The sequence below is a fragment of the Hibiscus syriacus genome, unplaced genomic scaffold (assembly GCF_006381635.1).
Source record: "Hibiscus syriacus cultivar Baekdansim isolate YM2019G1 unplaced genomic scaffold, ASM638163v2 tig00110392_pilon, whole genome shotgun sequence".
In the NCBI taxonomy this organism is placed as follows: Eukaryota; Viridiplantae; Streptophyta; class Magnoliopsida; order Malvales; family Malvaceae; genus Hibiscus; species Hibiscus syriacus.
Window position 1 is genome coordinate 1,453,423 of NW_024062720.1, and position 20,355 is coordinate 1,473,777.

The window sequence follows — 20,355 nt, forward strand, 5'->3', positions numbered from 1 at the left end:
GCAAAATGATTATATGTTGTTTTTTCATCTCATGTATGTTAAAATGTGTTATGGTGAACGTTTTAAAGTTTCAATGATTTTTATCGGTTCATCATAATGATTTTTGGTCAGATTTGTTTAATTCTTTGTTTTCTTTTACAAAATTTTAATCTTGACATTAAATTTAAATGTCTATGCATGTATACTTATTGGAAATGTTATCTCTCTAACAATTGATATCAAAATTCTCAAGTGCATGACATTTTTGAATAGCTTTATGCATATGAACTTTAATGTTTCATGTTAATATTGTATAAAGTAATATAAACTTGGATTTAGTGAATTTCATGTGTTACTAACATGTTTGTTCATTTTTGTAGAAATTCAATTTTTTTAAGTGTCAGACCTTTAAAGTCTAATTTTTTTGGAAGGCATTTATTAAGGGGGGCTTTTTGATTTTTCAAATGGTTTTTATGTTAAAATTTCTACTTGTTCTCCATTGTAATTTTTGAACCTAAATGTTTGAATTATTTTTGATATAACAAAAAGGGGAGAAATATTGGTTTGAAAAATTCAATTTCAAGAATGAAATAAGGGGAGCTTAAATATTTTCCATATTAATTCTCCTATTCAACCTTTGTTTAAATAAGGGGGAGATTTTGCCAAAAACTGTTTTTCAAATGTTTTGTTATATCGAAAGGGTGAGATTGTTGAACATATATTTTGATATAACAAATAAGGACAAAATGTTTTTGGACTTCTTTGAATTTGCTCAAATGATTCAGAAATAATTTAAAGTCCAAAATAATTTAAAAATTATGTTTTAAATGTTTTATAATTTTGTCGAACTTTTAAATATTGTTTTAAAGCTCAAAACACTCGAAATTAGCCAAACATTGTTTCCAGTCTCGAGATCGAAATTTCAGAAGGCTTTTATGGTATTAATACCATGGTGTGGTATCGATACTGGGAGGTGAGTATCGACACTCCTTCAAATAGTATCGATACATAGGCTTCAAAGACTATAATTTTGAATGTTTTTCATGCTCGGTCTCGATATCAATACCAAAGTTGTAGGTGAGTATTTAATGCTCAAAATTAAGGCTTCTAACGACTCCAAAACATCTCCAGCGACTAGAAATAACTAGTAACTCATTCCAACATATAAAATCAAGTTGAGGACACTTAAAGAAGGTTACAACACATAAGCAATCCATATCAAGGGAAAAACTCTTTCAATCTTATTTTTCCTTTTATCTTGTACATAGAGTGTTTTAGTGAGCTAAATTGTGTAAACACCTTCCTTTGAAAGGTTTTTGTTTACAACCTTTTATCTTTATTAAAAAGAGATTTTGGTTCTATCTTAACCATTGTAAAAGATAGAGAATTTGTAAAGGTTACTCTTGAGCCTAGAAAAAGAAAAAACAAATTAGTGAATTTGTTAGAAATCCGTAGTGAGAAGCTAAGGTTGTGGATGTAGACTTCATTGAGGAAGTTGAACCACTAAAATCTTTGAGCAAATTTTCCTATCACATTTATCCTTAATTCCCAAAAATTTAAAAAGACCAATTCACCCCCTCTTAGCAATAATTTTGGTTGATCGATAAAGCACCATAAATTCTAACACACCATAATCGAATTTTAACATAATAATCATAGTTGAATAAAATTTATCACACAATTGATTGCTTATTATTAATATTGACGTATACTTTAAAGTGCATGTTTTAGAGAATCAATCCATGACTGGATGGACATAAATTAGAGAAGCTGGGCCCCTTTTATTAATTGGTAACCGGAATTCGGCATTAAATTGGATAAAATCGTTGATTTTATCCATAATCAAGATTTCTTTTCAAGTTGGTCCTTAAAGGATTGTCGTTGCCAACGAACTTGCATTAAATTCAAGGGTTTTACTCGCATCGCATGAGATGATGAAAAACTGGTTGAACATATGCCACTAAACTAAAAACATGGAAAAGAAGTTATTACACAAACTAAATAAAAAATTTATCGAATATTACGTTTTATAAGTGACGACACAAAGCAAACCGGACCAACTAGATTATAAATTATTGAATCGAAGGTGATTACGTGAACCAACTGAAAACCAAAATGACTTAACATTATCAATCAAAAGCCTTGGGGTTTAGACACTTGATTTAGTCGAGTAATGCAAATTCAAGGAGGATCCAGCTGTTCAATCACACCCTTAATTTTCTCAATCTGCAATCTGCACCCAGCCGAAAGTTGGGGATAATTACCGACTCTTTTTTCAGCATATGTTGTCTGTCATGAAGTTTAGTAGCGATTTTTTCCAGCATAAGTTCAAGTCAACAGTTAATGTGTTGGCACTCAATACACAATAATCAAGTTCCTGAGCAGGGAATGTGACTTGGGCCTTGGCCACCAAACATTGCAATACTTCTGTAGCCAAAACAAGCGGCTTATCTGGTCTGGACTGGAACCGGAGTTTCGTAATATTAAATACGAAAATAGTTCGATTCGGTCCAACGAGATAAAAAGTACTTGCTTTGAAGTTCTATGGCAGCTTCTTGAGCACAACTTTACGATGTGGTTGAAGAGTGGTAAGATTGGTAGCGATTTGAACAAGACAATGTAGTTCCCCGTTAACCATCTCATTATCTTCCTCACCTGCTCAACCAAAAAAAATGGTGAATGGCGGTTAATAAGGCTCAACTTTATTCTTCAAAAGCCATCCAAACTGTGTTCTTCACTCAAGATGGAGCAAAAACATAAGTCTCAAACTGTCTAATCTATAATTTTAGATTATTAGTTAGGGTATTTTTCTCTGCTTCTTTGGATTCCAATTGATCCCACTTTCAAACATGAATGCCTTTAACCATTAAAAAGATAACGCTTGAAAATTTTGGGGAAACCAGTCATTTAAATTCCATCATAGAAAACAAAAAAAGAAGAATAAAAAGTTGAAAACAAAGAGGTGGAATGAGATAAGTTAACACGAAATGATATGTCTAAACCAGAGAATGTTGGGAATATGCAAGTTGAATCTACACATTTAGAGACTAAACGGTTTAGAAAAGTGCTACCTTGTTAAGAGCTCCAGTCCGCTGAACTTAACTTTCAAGACTAAGAATCAAGTTCATATTCATTACAAGAAATGAGGAATTGTTGAAACGCTACCCATTAACTTCATTATCCAATCCATTTTCATGTATCTTATGGCACATGAGAAAATTACTATTGTTTGATGCCATAATAACATCTTGTACTTGTTTAGGGTTTTCCATGCCACCCTCAACTTGTTTGAGGTTTTCTTCATCGCCATCCTCTAAGTCTTTGATATTGCTTTCATAGCCATGTAAGAAAATGCTTGATTTCTTGATATTTTCTAACCACGCTCTCTTTCATCCTCATGATAAATGTGGTGATTCAGTATGAAAAGAAAAGCTTTTGTTTTCACCTTTTCTCTTTCCACTTCATGCAGAAGAGTAGACTTTGTTGCTTTTAACCCTCTAGGTCAATCAAAAGTTGCAACTTGAGCTTAAGCTTTCAAGGGTCACACGGTTTAGGCTAGAAAAATCGTGGGGGCTTGAGATGCTTAGCCCTAGATCGTTACTATTAGGATCAGAGCCTGTACCAGCATGATGCATGCTTCTGTACTATGAGGTTGTCTAAAATTTGGGTAGTAGAAATAACATTCTGCATCTGATATGAATGTATGCGAACCAGTTAAACCCATATAACAGTTCGGTCAATGGATACTACCAGATTGAGCTTAAGCTACTGATGGCCACTTGGGTCATAACCACAAAGAAAATAGGATATGTTCATAGCCTAAACAACCAACATGATAAGACTAATTTATAATAACCTATGGAGATAAACAAGTTCACAAAATGAGAATTACATAAACTAAATGCTAGAGACAAAATCTAATTTCGAAAGATAACTAATTAAAAGGTAAGGACCCCAACAACCTATAGCTTCATCACTCTTGCCATCTGCATGTACCCACCGTGTTCCCTACTCTCATGCCCTAACAACCACAAACATCCTACTTGCTCGTAACTTTAAATTTTAGTTTCTAGTAACTTTAGATTATAAATTATTGAGAATCTTAAATGTTGGTCTGATATTTCCTTTTTTTGCTGAATAACCGTAGTTTCCCTTCCCCTCTAAATCTCTCGTCTCTGTATTTCCTATGCTTCTTCAACATTACTCCAAACAGTATAGAACTCAAAATGAAGCAAAACAAGCACATAATGTAGCTGGAAAACTATTTTGGATGAAAGTTAATCCCCAAGACTGATGTGGCAGTTCAGAAAGGCCAAGCGTGAGGAATGTGCAGCAAGATTCTCAAGAAGTTCAAAAAGAGAACCAAGTAAATTTTAGTTTGATAAGTCCAGTAAGATTAAATTCAAGTAGATGTAACTGCAAGCAAAGAAGAAGGAAAAAGGGGTAGATCTAATAAACTCAAAGAGAAAGGACATGGTTGCTTCTTGCATCAAGGAAAAGTATATGGAAATGTGGATAACAAAACATGTAAAAACATAGTGGAGATTCACACTCTATCCAGAAGCATATGTAAGTAGCAACCTCAAATTTGAATTAGAAAAGGGCAGGTTCTACCTTCAGAGGTCCATCATATTCTATCGTAGAAGTTCAGAAAAAGAACCTATTTATGTTAAGGAATTACATTGAAGCATATCAGCTAAATTTCTGTGTTTACACCTTATCAATAACTTACTATTCGCAAGTGCATCGACGGTTCAAGTTAGACCCAACTTCAATGTAAAAGATTTCCAGTCCCGTAACTTCAACAGTTGATTACTTGGATTAGTTGCGCAGAAAAGGAAAAAGAATCTGCATTCTAAGCTCAACACTGAAACGTTCCAAACGCCTAATAGTATTTGACGATGCATGTAGTCCAACATGTAAGAGCATCAGTAGAAAATATTTAAACATGATAAGGAATATCCCCTCGTGTTAACAGTTCCTATATCTAACTTACCACTCACTAATAAATAAAAGAAGTGACCAAATGATTAAGACAGATACAATGGAAAAAGAAATCACCAAGATAGTATAATATGAAGCTGGTAAATGAAAAAGAAGATAAAAAATGTTGGATTTAATTACCTTGGAAGCATTGGCTACAACTTGATTTGTCTTCTGCACTGTCAGTCCCCTTCAGAAATGGAAAACATTTATCAAGTATAAAAGAAGATAAAAGAATGTTAAATACAGAAAAAGGAAGGGAAAAGAGGATACGAGAACTTCAGCTAGGCCAGTGCCCTGAGCAATGACAACTTCAATGGAGCCATCAGGTTTAGGAAGCCAATAGCCGGACTCACAGTGCATAGGCAGACCACAATCGAGTTTCCAAGTCTTGTGAGAGTAGGCTATGACGGGCTTCCCAGGCGCAGCGTGAGAGAAGTAAAGCTCTTCGCCATATCTGAAGGAGTTTGATAGTGGGGTATACTCCTTGGCCTTAGCCTTTCCATTTGCCCAACAAGTAGGGCAGTGGTGCAACCGCTGGGTGAACTGCGCTAATCCCTTCCTTCTCCTTCTCCTTCTCCTTCTCCATGGCTTTTCAAACTCTTTTCACAGTAAATTTTGATGGGTGGAGCGTGGTATCGGGGGATGATGAAGTTGGACGACTGCTCTGCTTTGCCCGCCCTCTTCTTTTGTCTCGCACGCGTCTCCATTTTTAATTCGTTCGTTATTAACTCTCTCCATGTCTATATTTTAGATGTGAAATTAAAGCAATTCAGTTAAATATATGCATAATTCTGTTTGAAAGGTAAAAGTATTCTTAAATAATTCATTTTTAATCAAAATTTTAAATTTAAAAAACTCGTCCGAAGAAACGGATTCACATTACTCTCATTCCTTAATGATCTTCACCCGTTTTATTTTTCAAGTTTTGCACTCAGGAACCATATATATTAATTGTATCATTACTGGTAAAATGCATTTAGTATAAATAATTTAATTCCGTTGACATTTTTTGTTGTTATAATATAGAGAAGATATAAGATCAAACATACTTATATAATATTCTTTAATTAAATTATCAGTTTTTCAACTGTTTAGAACAATTTGTTTAATTTCCAATTGTCTCACGGTCAAACCATCAATTTTCAATTCAATCAATTGAACAACCATAATTAAAAAGGTGATGAAAATAACTTAATGCTAACAGGACTAGAACTAAGTGTTAAAGATCATGGATGAGACTTTACAAATAAAAAAATAAAATCAAAGACAATAAACTTTGTGACATCAAAGTATCTCATTAATTCAATCGAACAAACATAACAGTGTCCCCAAACTTCAATTTATCATACGTTGGTGTAGAATTCAGGACATTATTTAGCATCAAACATGCATTTATTTTTTGTTGGCATACGCACAAATAAAGATAAAAGTGAGATGAGGGGGGCACAAAATGCACACGTTTTACAAATTTGATTTCACATACAGTCTTTTGCTTAACTCCTTGGCTACTGCATCGATGAACGCTTCGGTATTTAGATACTGAGACCTAGTAACCCTGCACAAACCACGAATTTAATCACGTGTACATGCACATCCACTTGCCTAAGGTGCAGCAGAAATTTTAAAAAGTTAGTAGAGCACATACCTAGGTCCGTGAATGAGAATCGCTAGGTCTTTTGTCATCTTTCCGGATTCAACCGTTCCCACGCAGGCTGCTTCCAGCTTTTCAGTAAAATCTAGCAGTCGATCGTTGCCATCCAACTTTGCCCTGCACATATATTATAATGCCTAAGTGCACATGTTAAGTCTCAACTCTCGAGCAGTATTAGACATCCTCATTGCTAGCGAGTGGTGGTTCGGTATATAAATTCCATTGCAGTCAGAATCTTAGGATTTCATACTAGCTTTTCAAGCAAACTGCATTCGAAGTTTAAACTGTAGCAATATAATTTACAAGCAAACCTATCTGGGTTCCACTTTGCATATATGTAGTTTCAAAAAAGGCATATTACTTGGTATCCGTGCTTCAAACAGATGATTCATACTTAAGTAATCAATTGAATTCTAGGTGATCCTACTACTAGTGAAAAGTCTGCCTTTTAACATTCAGAAGTTCAAGTTTAAATTATGCGATCCATTATCCGTGTTTGAAAGTGAAAGGCTAAGGGAGATTAACATGACTGAAATAATGATTGGACAAATAGGTCAGGTAGCTTTTATCTAAGATGATAGCATGCAAAATATCTATCATTACAACAAAAAAGGATTATGGTACTCCTTTTCCGTTTATACCTTAATATTATATATATACATATATAGGTTAGGATCCACTTACACTGTGTAAAACTTTTTTAGGTTCTTTGGATTGAGGGAAATCAAAAGTTGAGATTAACTCGTTTTTTTTCCAGTGAATATATTCTCATTTTCTACTGTTAATCTCAGTTTTTAATTTCTCTCATCCAATGATCCTAAAAAGGTGTATAACTAATAGTGTGATTGGATTCCACCCCTATCTATATGTGTGTGTGTGTGTGTGTATGAACGAACCAAGCGATCTCAATGGTTATGGGATTGTTGTTATCCCTTGAGGTCACGAGTTCGAGCAAGATGTCTGCAAGAATGTATGAGTGTTCATTGTCAAATGATTGAGAGTCTTTCAAACAATATATATATATATTTATATATATGTATATATATGTGTATATATGTGTATGTGGAGAGCAACTTACCTTTTTGATATGGACATATTGTTGACAGATTTGATCCTAGTTTATAGGCTAACTTACTGGTGTTCTCATATTTCTTGTATGGCCGACTTTCCTATTAAGACTCTTAAATACGTGTATATATTTAGGTCCCTAAAGCTGTAACCAGATTATTAAAAATACAAGAGATTCTTTTATCTACTGTTCTGCCGATTTACAAATTCCAAATGCAAGAATTTTGAAGTATTGTGTATTTTCCTGCACGTTGTTGGTCATCAAGAATTCCCAATTTCCAAGGGGACTCAAAACACCGCCATAAGAATTCCAAGCTTTTGACAAAACACACCACATGAACTCAATAACTAGATTGAGAATAACAAAACAATACCTGTGTGCAAGGCCTCGTGACCAAGCAAAAATTGATGCTATGCTATTAGTGCTGGTTTCACCTCCTTTTTGATGAACACGGTAGTGGCGGGTAACCGTGCCATGAGCTGCTTCAGCTTCAATAGTCTTTCCATCTGGGCACACCTGAAAAAAAATTCAATTACACATATCCAAAAGGAAAATATGAGAATTTAAAATTATAGTTGGGGGGTTTATCATAGTAGCCGAAGGCATTACAAGCATAATGAATTGTTCAAATTCATATACTGTAACCACTATAAGAACCAAATTTCATGTAGTGTCCGTAACGACTTTACGTAAATTTACTGGAGTTAAAAATATTATTCAACTAATTTACAAATTACATTAATGCCATGTTAGTAAAACCTTTATGTTAAATTCATGAATCGTTAATCAACATGACCTAGTTTTCCCCATTCTAAGAGATGATGGATATCCTTTTGAAAGAAGGCTAAAGAAATGCTGAAAGAAAAATCTGAGAAGTATTTTGTTTTTCTATTCATGAAAATTAGTCAAGGACAGCATTTTCTTCAGTTTTTACTTTGTTTTAGTCAAAAGCAGAAATTACAATTTTCCATACGCCCACAAATTCTCATTTTTCTTTGATGCTTCTGCAGTCTGCATCAGACATTAACCACCTGAGCACCAAAGTATACCATTTATTTCTTTCTCAGATATTTAGTCTTTCTGAAATTGAATTACAACTTTTTTTTTCAGAACATCACTTGATTCCCATTTTCTGTTTCATGCTAAAAGCTTACTGCTCAGAGATTTCACAGATTATATCTCACCAAAATTGTCCGTAATGGTTGTTACATTGTGGGTGCTTGTGCATGGATGTAATGTCTGTCTTTTTCCTTTTATCTTTTATATGTATGAAGCCATTTCGCTATGGGTGCTGTTTCCTATCTATTTACGGATATGTTTAGTTGAAGAAGGGAGGGGGGGAGACAGGAGAAAATATACCAGCACTGATGTCATCAACCCAAGAGATCCAAACCCTGTCCCGTGCCAAAAAGAAAAAAAAAAGCTTAGGAAATCAACAAAGGAAATGAAGCATGGCATTAAAACCTTCGTTAGAAATTTCTCAAAGTAATGCCTCTTTTACTTTCAGAGAAGCAGTTGATTATAATTATATATGAAGCAGATGTAATAATCTTAAATATGCAAGACCTTGGGCTAGGAAATCACTCTGCACATCTCCATCATAGTTTTTGCATGCCCATACATACCCTCCTTCGCTTTTTAGAGCATAAGCAACCATATCATCAATAAGACGGTGCTCATACCTACAATACAGCAAAGCAAGTCATGCTAGTGAAGTTACTCCAAATAGAACAAGAGCAAACTGCAATGGGTACTGTATCTCACCATATACCGTCTGCCTCAAACCTGGATTTCCATCGAGTTTCATAAACTTCCTGGAAAATGTCTTTGAATCTTCAGAAAAAAGAAAAACATCAGAAGATATCACCGAATGATAGGAATAAATGGTTACAAAGATCAAATAAGAATATAAAAAAAACATATAATGCAAATGCAAACCTTCCATCGTAACTCTTCAGAATCGTGTTTTTTGTGCTAAGATAAAGTGGCCATTTTTTCTGGTAAGCATTGTTCATTGAAGACTCGGCAAAAGCATGAATAGACTGTTTTCAATTCAAAGCCACAATGATAGTTAATGGCTTCTAGAAACCTGTTGAGCATACAATCGACAATACATGTTGAACATGTACCTCATCAGTGTTGTACATGGACAAAGCTACACCACCAGCACCTTTGAAGTTGAAAACCTCGAACTCCTCCTTCTCACCACTCGTATCAGGAACTGCAAAAATAAAGATTCATGAGATAAAATAAGATTAAATTAAGATGAATTTGGGTTTTCTTCTACAGAAAATCTGCAATATCATGTCAAAGTATAAAACCTATAGATTGACAGAATTTCTCTGTTAAAGCAGGAGATTACCAAAAACAAGCAAGAGTTTTCCAGGTTCTTGTACAACTAAATCAGTTGCTCGGTACTGATCGCCAAAAGCATGTCTCCCGATGCAGATTGGCTTAGTCCAGCCTGAAATGTTTTAGATGAATAAAACAAATAACAGTACTGATAAGAATAATGAAACAGAATGTGCACAAACTTGGAACAAGCCGAGGGACATTTTTGCAAATAATTGGTTCCCTGAAAACTGTTCCTGGAGTCACAAAAAAGAAAAAAGAGGAGAAATAATTTGAGCCCTTTCAAATCCCTGAACAAAAGCAAATAAAAATAATAACAATAAACTGGGAACAAAATCATACCAAGTGAGAAACACTTACCATTTAAAATGTTTCGAATAGTTCCATTTGGACTTTTCCACATTTTCTTTAAGTTGAATTCCTTAACACGTCCTTCATCTGTCAAATATCATATAGTAAATCACTTCAATGAACACTCTTAGTCAAGTTGGACAACTGCAGAACTCTACCATGACATTCTCTAATGAGTAAATTACTAATTCCATTAGGAAAACACCATTACCATGATGATATGACATTTTTCCGATGACTTTGCATGAAAAATGGAACCACTTTCACCTATGCCTCTTCTTACAAAAACTATACACACACAAATTGAATTTACTAATTTGGTTTTTCTTCTTTTCCCCCATTGTATCATCTTTTATTTCTTCCTCACCGCCCTCTCTTTAGCAAATAAAAGGTTTAGGAAATCCATACCTGGAGTTATAGTTGCACACTTAATTGCTACATTATACCTACAATTACATATACAAAGGAATTAACATCAAAGCAAAGACATCAAATGTATACAATTACAAACATATTAACACTGATTTCAAAGCCATACTTAAGAGTAGCTTCAGCACTTGCGACTGTAACTTCATCATTCGTGGCATCACGATTAAGAAGACCAAGGTCATAATACTTTATATCCAACTCCAAGAAGGGGAAAATTAGCTGAAAACATTCGACCAAAACAGACGTGAGAAAGGGGAAAAAACAAAACAAAACAAAACAAATTGAAATAAAAAGACAAAGAAAAATACCTTTTCCTTTATAGATTTCCAGATAACACGAGTCATTTCATCTCCTACATTTGAAAAAGAAGACGAAGGGAAGAATCAGCAATTAAGGTAGACAAATAAAAGCGGGAAGACTGAAGAGGAGGTTTTAGGGATTAAAATCTCACCGTCCATCTCGACTATGGGATTCATCACCTTAATCTTACTAGGGAACGACATTTCGACTCGAAATTTGGTTGAAAAGAACCACCGCAATCCCGATCGCCAACTCCTTCAAATAAAGGTCAACGAGAGATTTATTCAGCAGACTCTCAGCATCGACTTCGCATACGCCTCCCTTATGTGGCCCACGGTCGAGATAAATGATTGAATTCCAAATCGGGTTGGCTCACTCGCAGTGTTTTTCAGCGGACACAACTGGGTCGGCAGTTCACATTGTGATTGGTGTCATCGATAGTTTATTTTTATTTTTTTGTTTTTTTCTCCGACCAAAGTTAAAAAAATGGGTTAGGTTGCATTGAGTTTTTTTGTTTGATTTATATGTAAGAGTAAATTATACGAGATACTATTAATTTTTATTTTTTACTCGTTTATATTGTAACAATTAATTTTCATTTAGATTTCTTTTATTGTTATTTGATTTTATTATTTATTAACGTTATTTTATTATTTTTATTTCGTAGGCTCCACCAATATACCAGATCTTAATTTATGCTTACTAAGATCCAATTAAAACCTAGTCCAAAATATCAAACCTAACCCTAACTTTTATAATTTTATGTTCGCGCCATCGTCACTACTATTACCATCGTCGTAACTATCGGAGAATTATGTCATTGGTCACCTCAACCTCACCTCCCCTATTCAACCATAAGTCAAATCAAATCACAATCAAACAAAAAATTAAAAAATCCAAATAAATTAGTAAAATCTAATAAAAAAATAAAATCAAATCCACCCATTCTCGAAAAATCTAGGCATTCATCTAGTCTCTACCAAATCCAACCATCACACCATTAAAGTAGAAAACAGAGGTGGTTCAAAAAGGAAAAGGAAAGATTCGAACCAGAGAAAAAATAAAAAAAGGAGAAAAAGAAAAAGAAAAAGAAAAGTGAGAAAGAAATCATTGTTATCAACTATCAGCAACCATAGCCATTCGAAACAAAAAAATCGAGAACAAAATAGAAAAAGAAAGGAGGAGAAAGGGAGAGAAGAGACTTATCCTCGTGTGTTGTTAGTTGGAGATTAGAAAGGTCGTCGGAAACCGTAAAAATTGAAAGCTTCTTCGTAGATCTACGTCGATCTAGCCATTTTGAAGCTATTAGGGTCTGAATTCATACTTAGGGTAAAAAGACGCGTCGATCGGTGGTCATCTTGTCCTCTTTCATCGTCGGCAAATAGTGGTCGCCGCCGATCGAGTTTTGTATGCTTACATTTCAGTCCTAAAATGAAATGCGGGTTATTTTTTATTTTGAACCACAAATTTTATCATTCTTATATTTTAGTCATTGTGTGCTCTGTTAATATCTTTTACTTAAATGCCTAGTTTAATTCACTAATTTGACATTTGTTACATTTTAGTTCTTATTTGTAATGTTGCTTGAAATTGTTATATTTATAAATTAAGTCCTTATAGCTTCGTTTGTATTTTTTTTAACCATTGCTTTAGCATGGAATAACAAGGATTATTGATAGGCCCTTATATTTTTATTTGTTTTGGCCCCTATTTCATTGTTTATTATATATCAGTCCCTATATTTTTGCATGAAATTTTATTATTTATTGTTATTTGTTATTATTATTTTGCTTCATATTATAGCATATATCTTTTATATTTATTTATTTATTCAATAGTTTAAACCCTTATATAGTTATGTATTATTAAACTTTTTTTTGTTAGTTTTAGTTTATAAATTATTGGCTTAAATATAGAAAAGGTGCCCAACGTATGCCCATTTTTCCAGTTTAGTGCCTAATGTTTTTTCGTTTCAGTTTGGTGCCTAACGTTTTATTCCGTTACTCAAAATGGGTCACGTTGTGACGGACTGTTAGTTTTCTCCGTTAAGTGACACGTGTTACAATCTGGTAAGTTTGAAAATTTTATTTTTAAAAATAAATTTTAAAAATATAATTATATTTATAATAAAAAAACTCTTATTTCTTTTAAATTACAAAAAAGCCCAAAACTAACACTGAAACTTACCCACGGCGGCAGACAACGAGAGCGGCGACTACGACGTGACCCACCGGTTAGGTTTTGAGCGGATGTGTTGAAAACATTTTTATATTTCGATATAACAAATTAAGATAAATGAATTTTAAGATTTTCCAAAAGATTTTCTAAGTATATTCGATATAATTATTCGAATATCAAAATATTACTCCAAATCTTTCAAATGTCATTTTTAATCCTTACTCAAGTGTAAAATTAAGTTTTAAACTTAAAATAATTTCAAAACAATTTTACAAAATATTTCGAACCATTTCAAAGCCAAAAATTTCAGATTGCTCAGAGGGAACCGATTCCCCCCCAAGGGGGTATCGATTCCCCCTGAATGGTTTGGCTCCGAGAAAAACAGAATGCTTGGAGGGAACTGATTCTCCCTTGTTCAACGGTCAAAATATTTGAATTTTACACTTAGGGAACCGATTCCCCATGAGGGGGTACCGATTCCCCCATGCTCCAAGCTGTTTTATTAATAGGTTTCACACTTAAACGGCTCCATTGACTCCACTAATCATCCCCAACGTTCAGAATCAATTGAGGGAGTATTTAAACAAGTTCTGAAGCCTTTGATCAACAATAAATCATAGAGAAACAAGAGAGAAAGCAACAAACACCAAGTTTGTGCAAATCAAGCCAATTTTCCTTTCAATATTCATTTTGCTTTCAAGAACACCATTTGTGCTCATTTGTAATTATTTTTTAGTGTTCTTTTCTTGTTCTAGAATTGTACAAACATCTTACCTTGTGAGGTTTTCCTTGTAAGTTTGCAAATTTATGTATTTCTCTTTGAAAAAGAGTGTGCTCAAGAATTTGGAGTATAATTCTTGAGGGAGTTGTAAGATTACTCTGTGTCCTCAAAAGAAAGAACAAATTAGTGAATTTTTTGGAAAATCCTTAGTGTGTATAGCTAAGGTAGTGGACATAGACTTTGTTTGAGAAAGTCGAACCACTCTAAATCGTTGTGCAAATATTTTTAATTTTCTGCAAAAGCTTCCACCAAAATTTTAATTGCCAATTCACCCCCCTCTTGGCCATTTCCATCAATCGATTAACTCAACAATTGGCATCAGAGCTTGACTCATTTGAAGGTTTAACCGCCTCTTGAGTAGATCCGGGAAGAGTTAAATCGATAAAGATGGCGTCCACTTCCGGTTCATTCTCCATGGAAGAATCCATACCAATTGACGTGCCTCCACACTTCAATGGAACAAATTATCATCGTTGGAAGAAGCTTATGATGATATTTATCCAAGCATTTGATATGGAAGCTTGGATGATGATCGAGAAAGAATATTCTTCTCCTACAAAGAATGCAAAGAAGTGGAGTGATCAAGAACGGAAGAAAGCTCAACAAAACACAAAGGCTATGCACATGTTGTGTTGTGCAATTGATCCTAATGTATATAAAGGAGTTTCTTCTCGTTCAAATGCTAAGGAGATGTGGGATAAGCTTGAGGAGATCTATAGAGACAAGGAAGAAGAAGAACCAATCAAGATGATATCTCTATTAGCTCTTACAGAGCCAAAGGTATCTTCTAACTCAAATAGATTAAATTCAAAATATTTTAATGAGTTACAAGATGCTTATGATGAATTATTTTCGGAGTTTGAGACCATAAACTCCAAATATAAAAATCTAATTTCTAAATTTATTGCTAAAAATGATCTTCTTTTGAAAGCTAAAACAGACTTGGAAAATCAAAATGAAATGTTGAGAAAGGAGTTAGAGCTTTCAAAAATAAAATCTGAAAACTTTGAAAAAGAAATTTTCAAATTAAACAAACTTCTTCTAGAAACGAAAATGGATTTTGAAAATCAAAATGAAATCTTGAAAAATGATTTAGAGCTTTCAAAAATGAAATTTGAAAGTATTGAAAATGAAAATTTCGATTTGAAAGTTAAGCTTGAATGCTTAACAAAAGAAAAAGAGATCATTTTAAATAATTCATCTAATTCAATAATGACAATATGTTCACATTGTCATTATCATGGTCATAAGGAACATACTTGTCCTTTAAAGAAAGCAAAACGATTTAAAATTAGACAAGTATGGGTTCCAAAAGGAACAAGAGGCATTAAAACTGATGTTCAAGGATCCAAAGCAATTTGGATACCAAAATCTACTTAAATGTCTCTTGTAGGTGTGTGGGAGCAATGGTGATGAAGATGCTGATATTCAAGATGCTGATATTCAAGATGCTCTAGCCACACATGAAAAAGGAATGAATAACCTTTAAACTTAATGTTTTTATTTTATTTGGTAGCTCATTTAGTTTATGCATACATGAGGCTTTAAATGTTGAATAATTCTAAATGATTATGTTTTATCTCATGTATGTTGAAAAATATTGTATGATGAACATAGTAATTTTTGGTAATGTTTTATAAACTCTAGTTCATCATATTAATTTTTGGTCAAAATTGTTTTTGATATATCTTTAACAATTGATATCAATCGATTTTTCAAGAACTTTGGTTTTACAAAATTTTGACCTTAAATTTTTCTTAATGTTTATGCATAGATTTTTTTAAATATTATAAAGTTTTAATGCATAACATTTTCAAAAACTTTATGCATGTGCTTTTAATCTCGATAATCAACATTGCATAATGTTTTGTATGTGAATGGATTAAAGCATAATCCGATTAGATAAATTTGACAAAAGATACAATGTCTTATTTTTAAATTAAGTGTTTGCAAAATTGATTGACATTGCATCTATTTTGATTATGCTTGTTGGTCATAAAATAGGAAACATTTACATGGTGCATTTAGACTCTATAAAAATGACTAATTTATGCCTAGTTGCTAAGGATGAGCATGATAGTTGGTTATGGCATAGGAGACTAGGACATGCTAGTATGAGTGTTTTACAACGGTTAATTCAAGGAGATTTGGTTCGAGGGTTGCCTAAACTAAAATTTGATAATGATAAAATCTGTGATGCTTGTGCTAAAAGAAAACAAAAGCGAGTTTCTTTTAAATCCATTAATGATGTATCAACTAGTAGAGTATTGCAATTGATCTATTTAGATCTTTTTGGGCCATCTAGAACTACTAGCTTGGGTGGAAAACAATATGCATTTTTCTTAGTAGATGACTATTCTAGATATACTTGGGTTCTATTCTTAAGTACTAAAGATGAAGCATTAGAAAAATTCATCATGTTTTCAAAAGTAATCCAAAACGAAAAATGTTACTCTATAACTAGTGTTAGGAGTGATCATGGAACTGAATTTGAAAATCTTGGATTTACTGAATTTTGTAATTATAATGGTATTAGTCATAATGTTTCAGCACCTAGAACCCCTCAACAAAATGGAGTCGTTGAAAGGAAAAATTGAACTTTAGAAGAAATGGCTAGAACCATGCTTTGTGAAAACAATTTGCCAAAATATTTTTGGGCGGAAGCCAAAAATATTGTTTGTTATGTTATTAATCGAGTAATGATTAGGCCTATTTTGAAGAAAACTTCATATGAACTTTTTAAAAATAAAAAGCCTAACATTAGCTATTTTCATCCTTTTGGATGTAAATGTTTTGTTTTAAACAACGGTAAAGACAACTTGGTAAATTTGATGCTAAAAGTGATGAATGAATTTTTATGGGTTATTCCTTAAGTTCTAAAGCTTATCGAGTTTTTAATAAAAGAACTTTAGTTGTAGAAGAATCTATACATGTTATTTTCGATGATAATCTCCTTCCGAGGAAGGATTCTTGTTTGAATGATAATGTAGGTATTATAAATACAAATGACGTTAGACATGACGTTGGAGAACCATCATCAAAGGAAGAAACGAAAGATGAGGAAACTCATGATCCTCTCGAGAATCCAACCATTGAAGAAAGGGAAGTATCTTATCCAAGAGAGTACAACTATGTCAAGGATGGTGAAATCATAGGTGATCCATCCAAAGGGGTAACAACTCGATCTTCTCTTAGAAATATTTGTAATTATGTTGCATTTATCTCATGCATAGAGCCTAAGAATATTAAAGAAGCATTAAATGATGAATATTGGATTATGGCTATGCAAGAAGAGTTAAATCAATTTGAGAGGAGTAAAGTATGAACATTAGTTGAAAGGCCTAGTAATAAATCTACTGTAGGTACTAGATGGGTATTTAGGAATAAGCTTGATGAAAGTGGTAATATAGTGAGAAACAAGGCTAGACTTTTTGCTCAAGAGTATACTCAAGAAGAGGGCATAGACTATGATGAAACATACGCTCCTGTAGCTAGGATGGAAGCAATTAGAATGTTATTAGCATTTGCATGTTTTCATGAATTTAAATTATATCAAATGAATGTTAAAAGTGCATTTTTAAATGGTTTTATAAAGGAAGAAGTGTATGTGGAACAACATCCTGGTTTTGAAGATTTAAAATTTCCAAATCATGTTCTTAAATTGACAAAAACACTTTATGGTTTAAAACAAGCTCCTAGAGCTTGGTATGAAAGATTGTCAAACTTTTTAATTGAAAAAGGTTTTTCAAAAGGGAAGGTTGACACTACATTGTTTTTAAAGCATAAAGGTAAAGATTTATTAGTAGTTCAAATTTATGTTGATGATATAATATTTGGTTCTACTAATGATGTTCTTTGCCAAGAATTTTCTAAGCTAATGCAAAGTGAATTTGAGATGAGCATGATGGGGGAGCTCTCATTTTTCTTGGGACTCCAAATCAAGCAAAGAAAAGATGGCATATTCATCAATCAAGCTAAGTACGTTAAAGATATGCTCAACAAGTTTGGTCTGGAAAATGGGAAACCTTATGACACTCCAATGAGCTCATCAACAAAGCTTGACATAGATGAAGGAGGTAAATATGTGGATGTTAAATTATATAAGTCAATGATTGGCTCTTTGCTTTATCTAACTGCAAGTAGACCGAACATTATGTTTAGTGTTTGCTTATGTGCTAGATTTCAATCATGACCTAAGGAATCACATTTACTAGCTGTTAAGAGAATCTTTAGATACCTTAAGGACACTCATAGTTTAGGACTTTGGTATCCTAGAGACTCTAGCTTTAGCTTGCATGCCTTTTCTGATGCAGATTATGGAGGATGCAAATTAGATAGGAAAAGCACCTCCGGTACTTGCCAATTCCTTGGAAATATGTTGATTTCTTGGTTTTCAAAGAAACAAAATTGTGTTGCATTATCTACCACTGAAGCCGAATACATTTCAGCTGGTAGTTGTTGTGCACAAGTTTTATGGATGAAACAACAACTTTTTGATTATGGAATTGAAGTAAGTATCATTCTTATCAAGTGTGACAATACTAGTGCTATTTGTCTCACTAAAAATCTCATCCAACACTCTAGAACTAAGCCCATTGAAATAAGACATCACTTCATTAGAGACCATGTCGCTAAGGAAGATATAGTTCTAGAATTCGTTGATACTTTGCACCAATTAGCGGATATCTTTACAAAACCTTTAGACAAGGAAATATTTTGGACACTTAGGAGAGAATTAGGTTTAACTGGCCTATCTTCACTTAGTGTTTAAAATAATTTTAGCACTTTTAAGAATAAATGAAAAATGCTTATAATAAATTTTGATTGCATTCTTTTCTATTAGTTAGGGGGAGTTTATGATTCTTTGTGAAAAATTGATTATATGTTCAAATAAATTTTAATGATAAATTTGATTGATTGAACATAGTTAATTTTTCGTAATATGAGTTGCCAATACCACTAGAGAAAATTAATTTAGCATTTTGAGTGTTTAAAATCAAATTTTAGCAGTTTTAGTGCAGAGGGAATCGATACCCCCCTTGAAGGGGAATCGATTCCCCCTTTGAATGGGAACCTATTCCCTCTTTTAGGGAATCAATACCTCCACGAGTTCTGGTTATTAAACGCCCAGAAAAACCTTTTCTCTTAAAACACTCTCTTCTATCTTAAACGTCGTTCATCATCTCTTTCTCTCTAAATCTCCATTTTTGCCAAAATCATCAAATACAAGTCGAAATTAGATCTTTCTTCAACTTCTAATCCTTGCAAACAACATCACATTCTCATAAAATCCAAATTTTCAAGGTAATATTTCAAAATCCTCTATTTCATTGATTTTTGAACTTAGGACTAGTTTTGATTAGTTCTAAGATGAACATTACATCGGGCATTGGTTATATGATGATTTTACAACCAATTTCGTCAAAAACACTCATTTTTTCAAAATTATCTTTTAATTTCGAAATAAAAAAAATCGAGAATTGTTGTTTTAATTTATGTTTTTTATTCAATTATGTTGTTTTCATAAAACTATACATATTATGATTTTCAAACATTATTTTCCAAATAGTTTTTCAAAACATTGCCCTTTAGGATTCAATTTAGAGAACCTTGAAATATTGAGGACTCATTTGAGTTTTGGGTTTGATTATATTGCATAAATGTGTTTAAATTTGCAGGTTACATATTCTATTCTGATTATTAAACCATGTCAAATCCTAAACGACCTAGGACATTGTCTAGTCGCTCAAGTCAAAACCGACCTCTTATTCCTCCACCCAATCCAAAAAACCCAAATATGACCATTCTGAACTCTTGTTTCACGTATCTGGTCGTAGACAAGATCTATATCATAGGTACCATACTTGTTTTGAGTCATACAAAATCTGAGAAGAACGTATCCCTTCGATCCAAGCTATAGAAGATATGGACTTCCAATATCTCCCTACTCTTAAATCCTAGAAGTTTGATAAACTATTTAAACTCAAACCTTTGGTTTATCATCAATTAGTCCGCATTTTTCTATTCCAATGTGGTATGTGTCCACAACGAGCGTCGATCTGAAATTATAAGAATTCGATCCTATCTTTTAGGACAATTCATTTTTATTAACTCCAGCACAATCGCTGCCCATTTTGGACTAGATAACTCATGTTTAATGAAAAAGAGACTGTGGATTCACCCTATAAGTCTAAGGATAGTGAGAGTACCCTAAGAACTTATCGTGATAGATTCCTTCATTATATGATCTCTTGGTGGTTTAGACCATCCGAAGGTAGG

General features: G+C 33.2%; 2 protein-coding genes across 2 annotated transcripts; both read right to left on the minus strand.

Moving 5' to 3' along the window:
* Positions 1 to 2,521: 2,521 nt before the first annotated feature.
* On the minus strand, positions 2,522 to 5,703 carry LOC120123396 (UPF0678 fatty acid-binding protein-like protein At1g79260). Its single transcript, XM_039142296.1, has 4 exons — positions 5,639 to 5,703; positions 5,236 to 5,542; positions 5,104 to 5,152; positions 2,522 to 2,634 (listed from the first exon to the last, which is right to left on the minus strand). Exons 1-4 carry the CDS (start codon positions 5,701 to 5,703, stop codon positions 2,522 to 2,524), a joined length of 534 nt encoding a protein of 177 aa, XP_038998227.1.
* Positions 5,704 to 6,277: 574 nt separating this feature from the next.
* LOC120123306 (isocitrate dehydrogenase [NADP]-like) lies at positions 6,278 to 11,365 on the minus strand. Its single transcript, XM_039142222.1, has 15 exons — positions 11,269 to 11,365; positions 11,126 to 11,169; positions 10,927 to 11,036; positions 10,797 to 10,834; positions 10,398 to 10,475; positions 10,220 to 10,273; positions 10,048 to 10,149; positions 9,815 to 9,906; positions 9,624 to 9,727; positions 9,450 to 9,518; positions 9,252 to 9,367; positions 9,045 to 9,079; positions 8,059 to 8,201; positions 6,611 to 6,733; positions 6,278 to 6,520 (listed from the first exon to the last, which is right to left on the minus strand). The coding sequence occupies exons 1-15, from the start codon at positions 11,318 to 11,320 to the stop codon at positions 6,427 to 6,429; spliced, it is 1,254 nt and encodes a 417-aa protein (XP_038998153.1). The 5' UTR covers positions 11,321 to 11,365; the 3' UTR covers positions 6,278 to 6,426.
* Between the last annotated feature and the right edge of the window lie 8,990 nt (positions 11,366 to 20,355).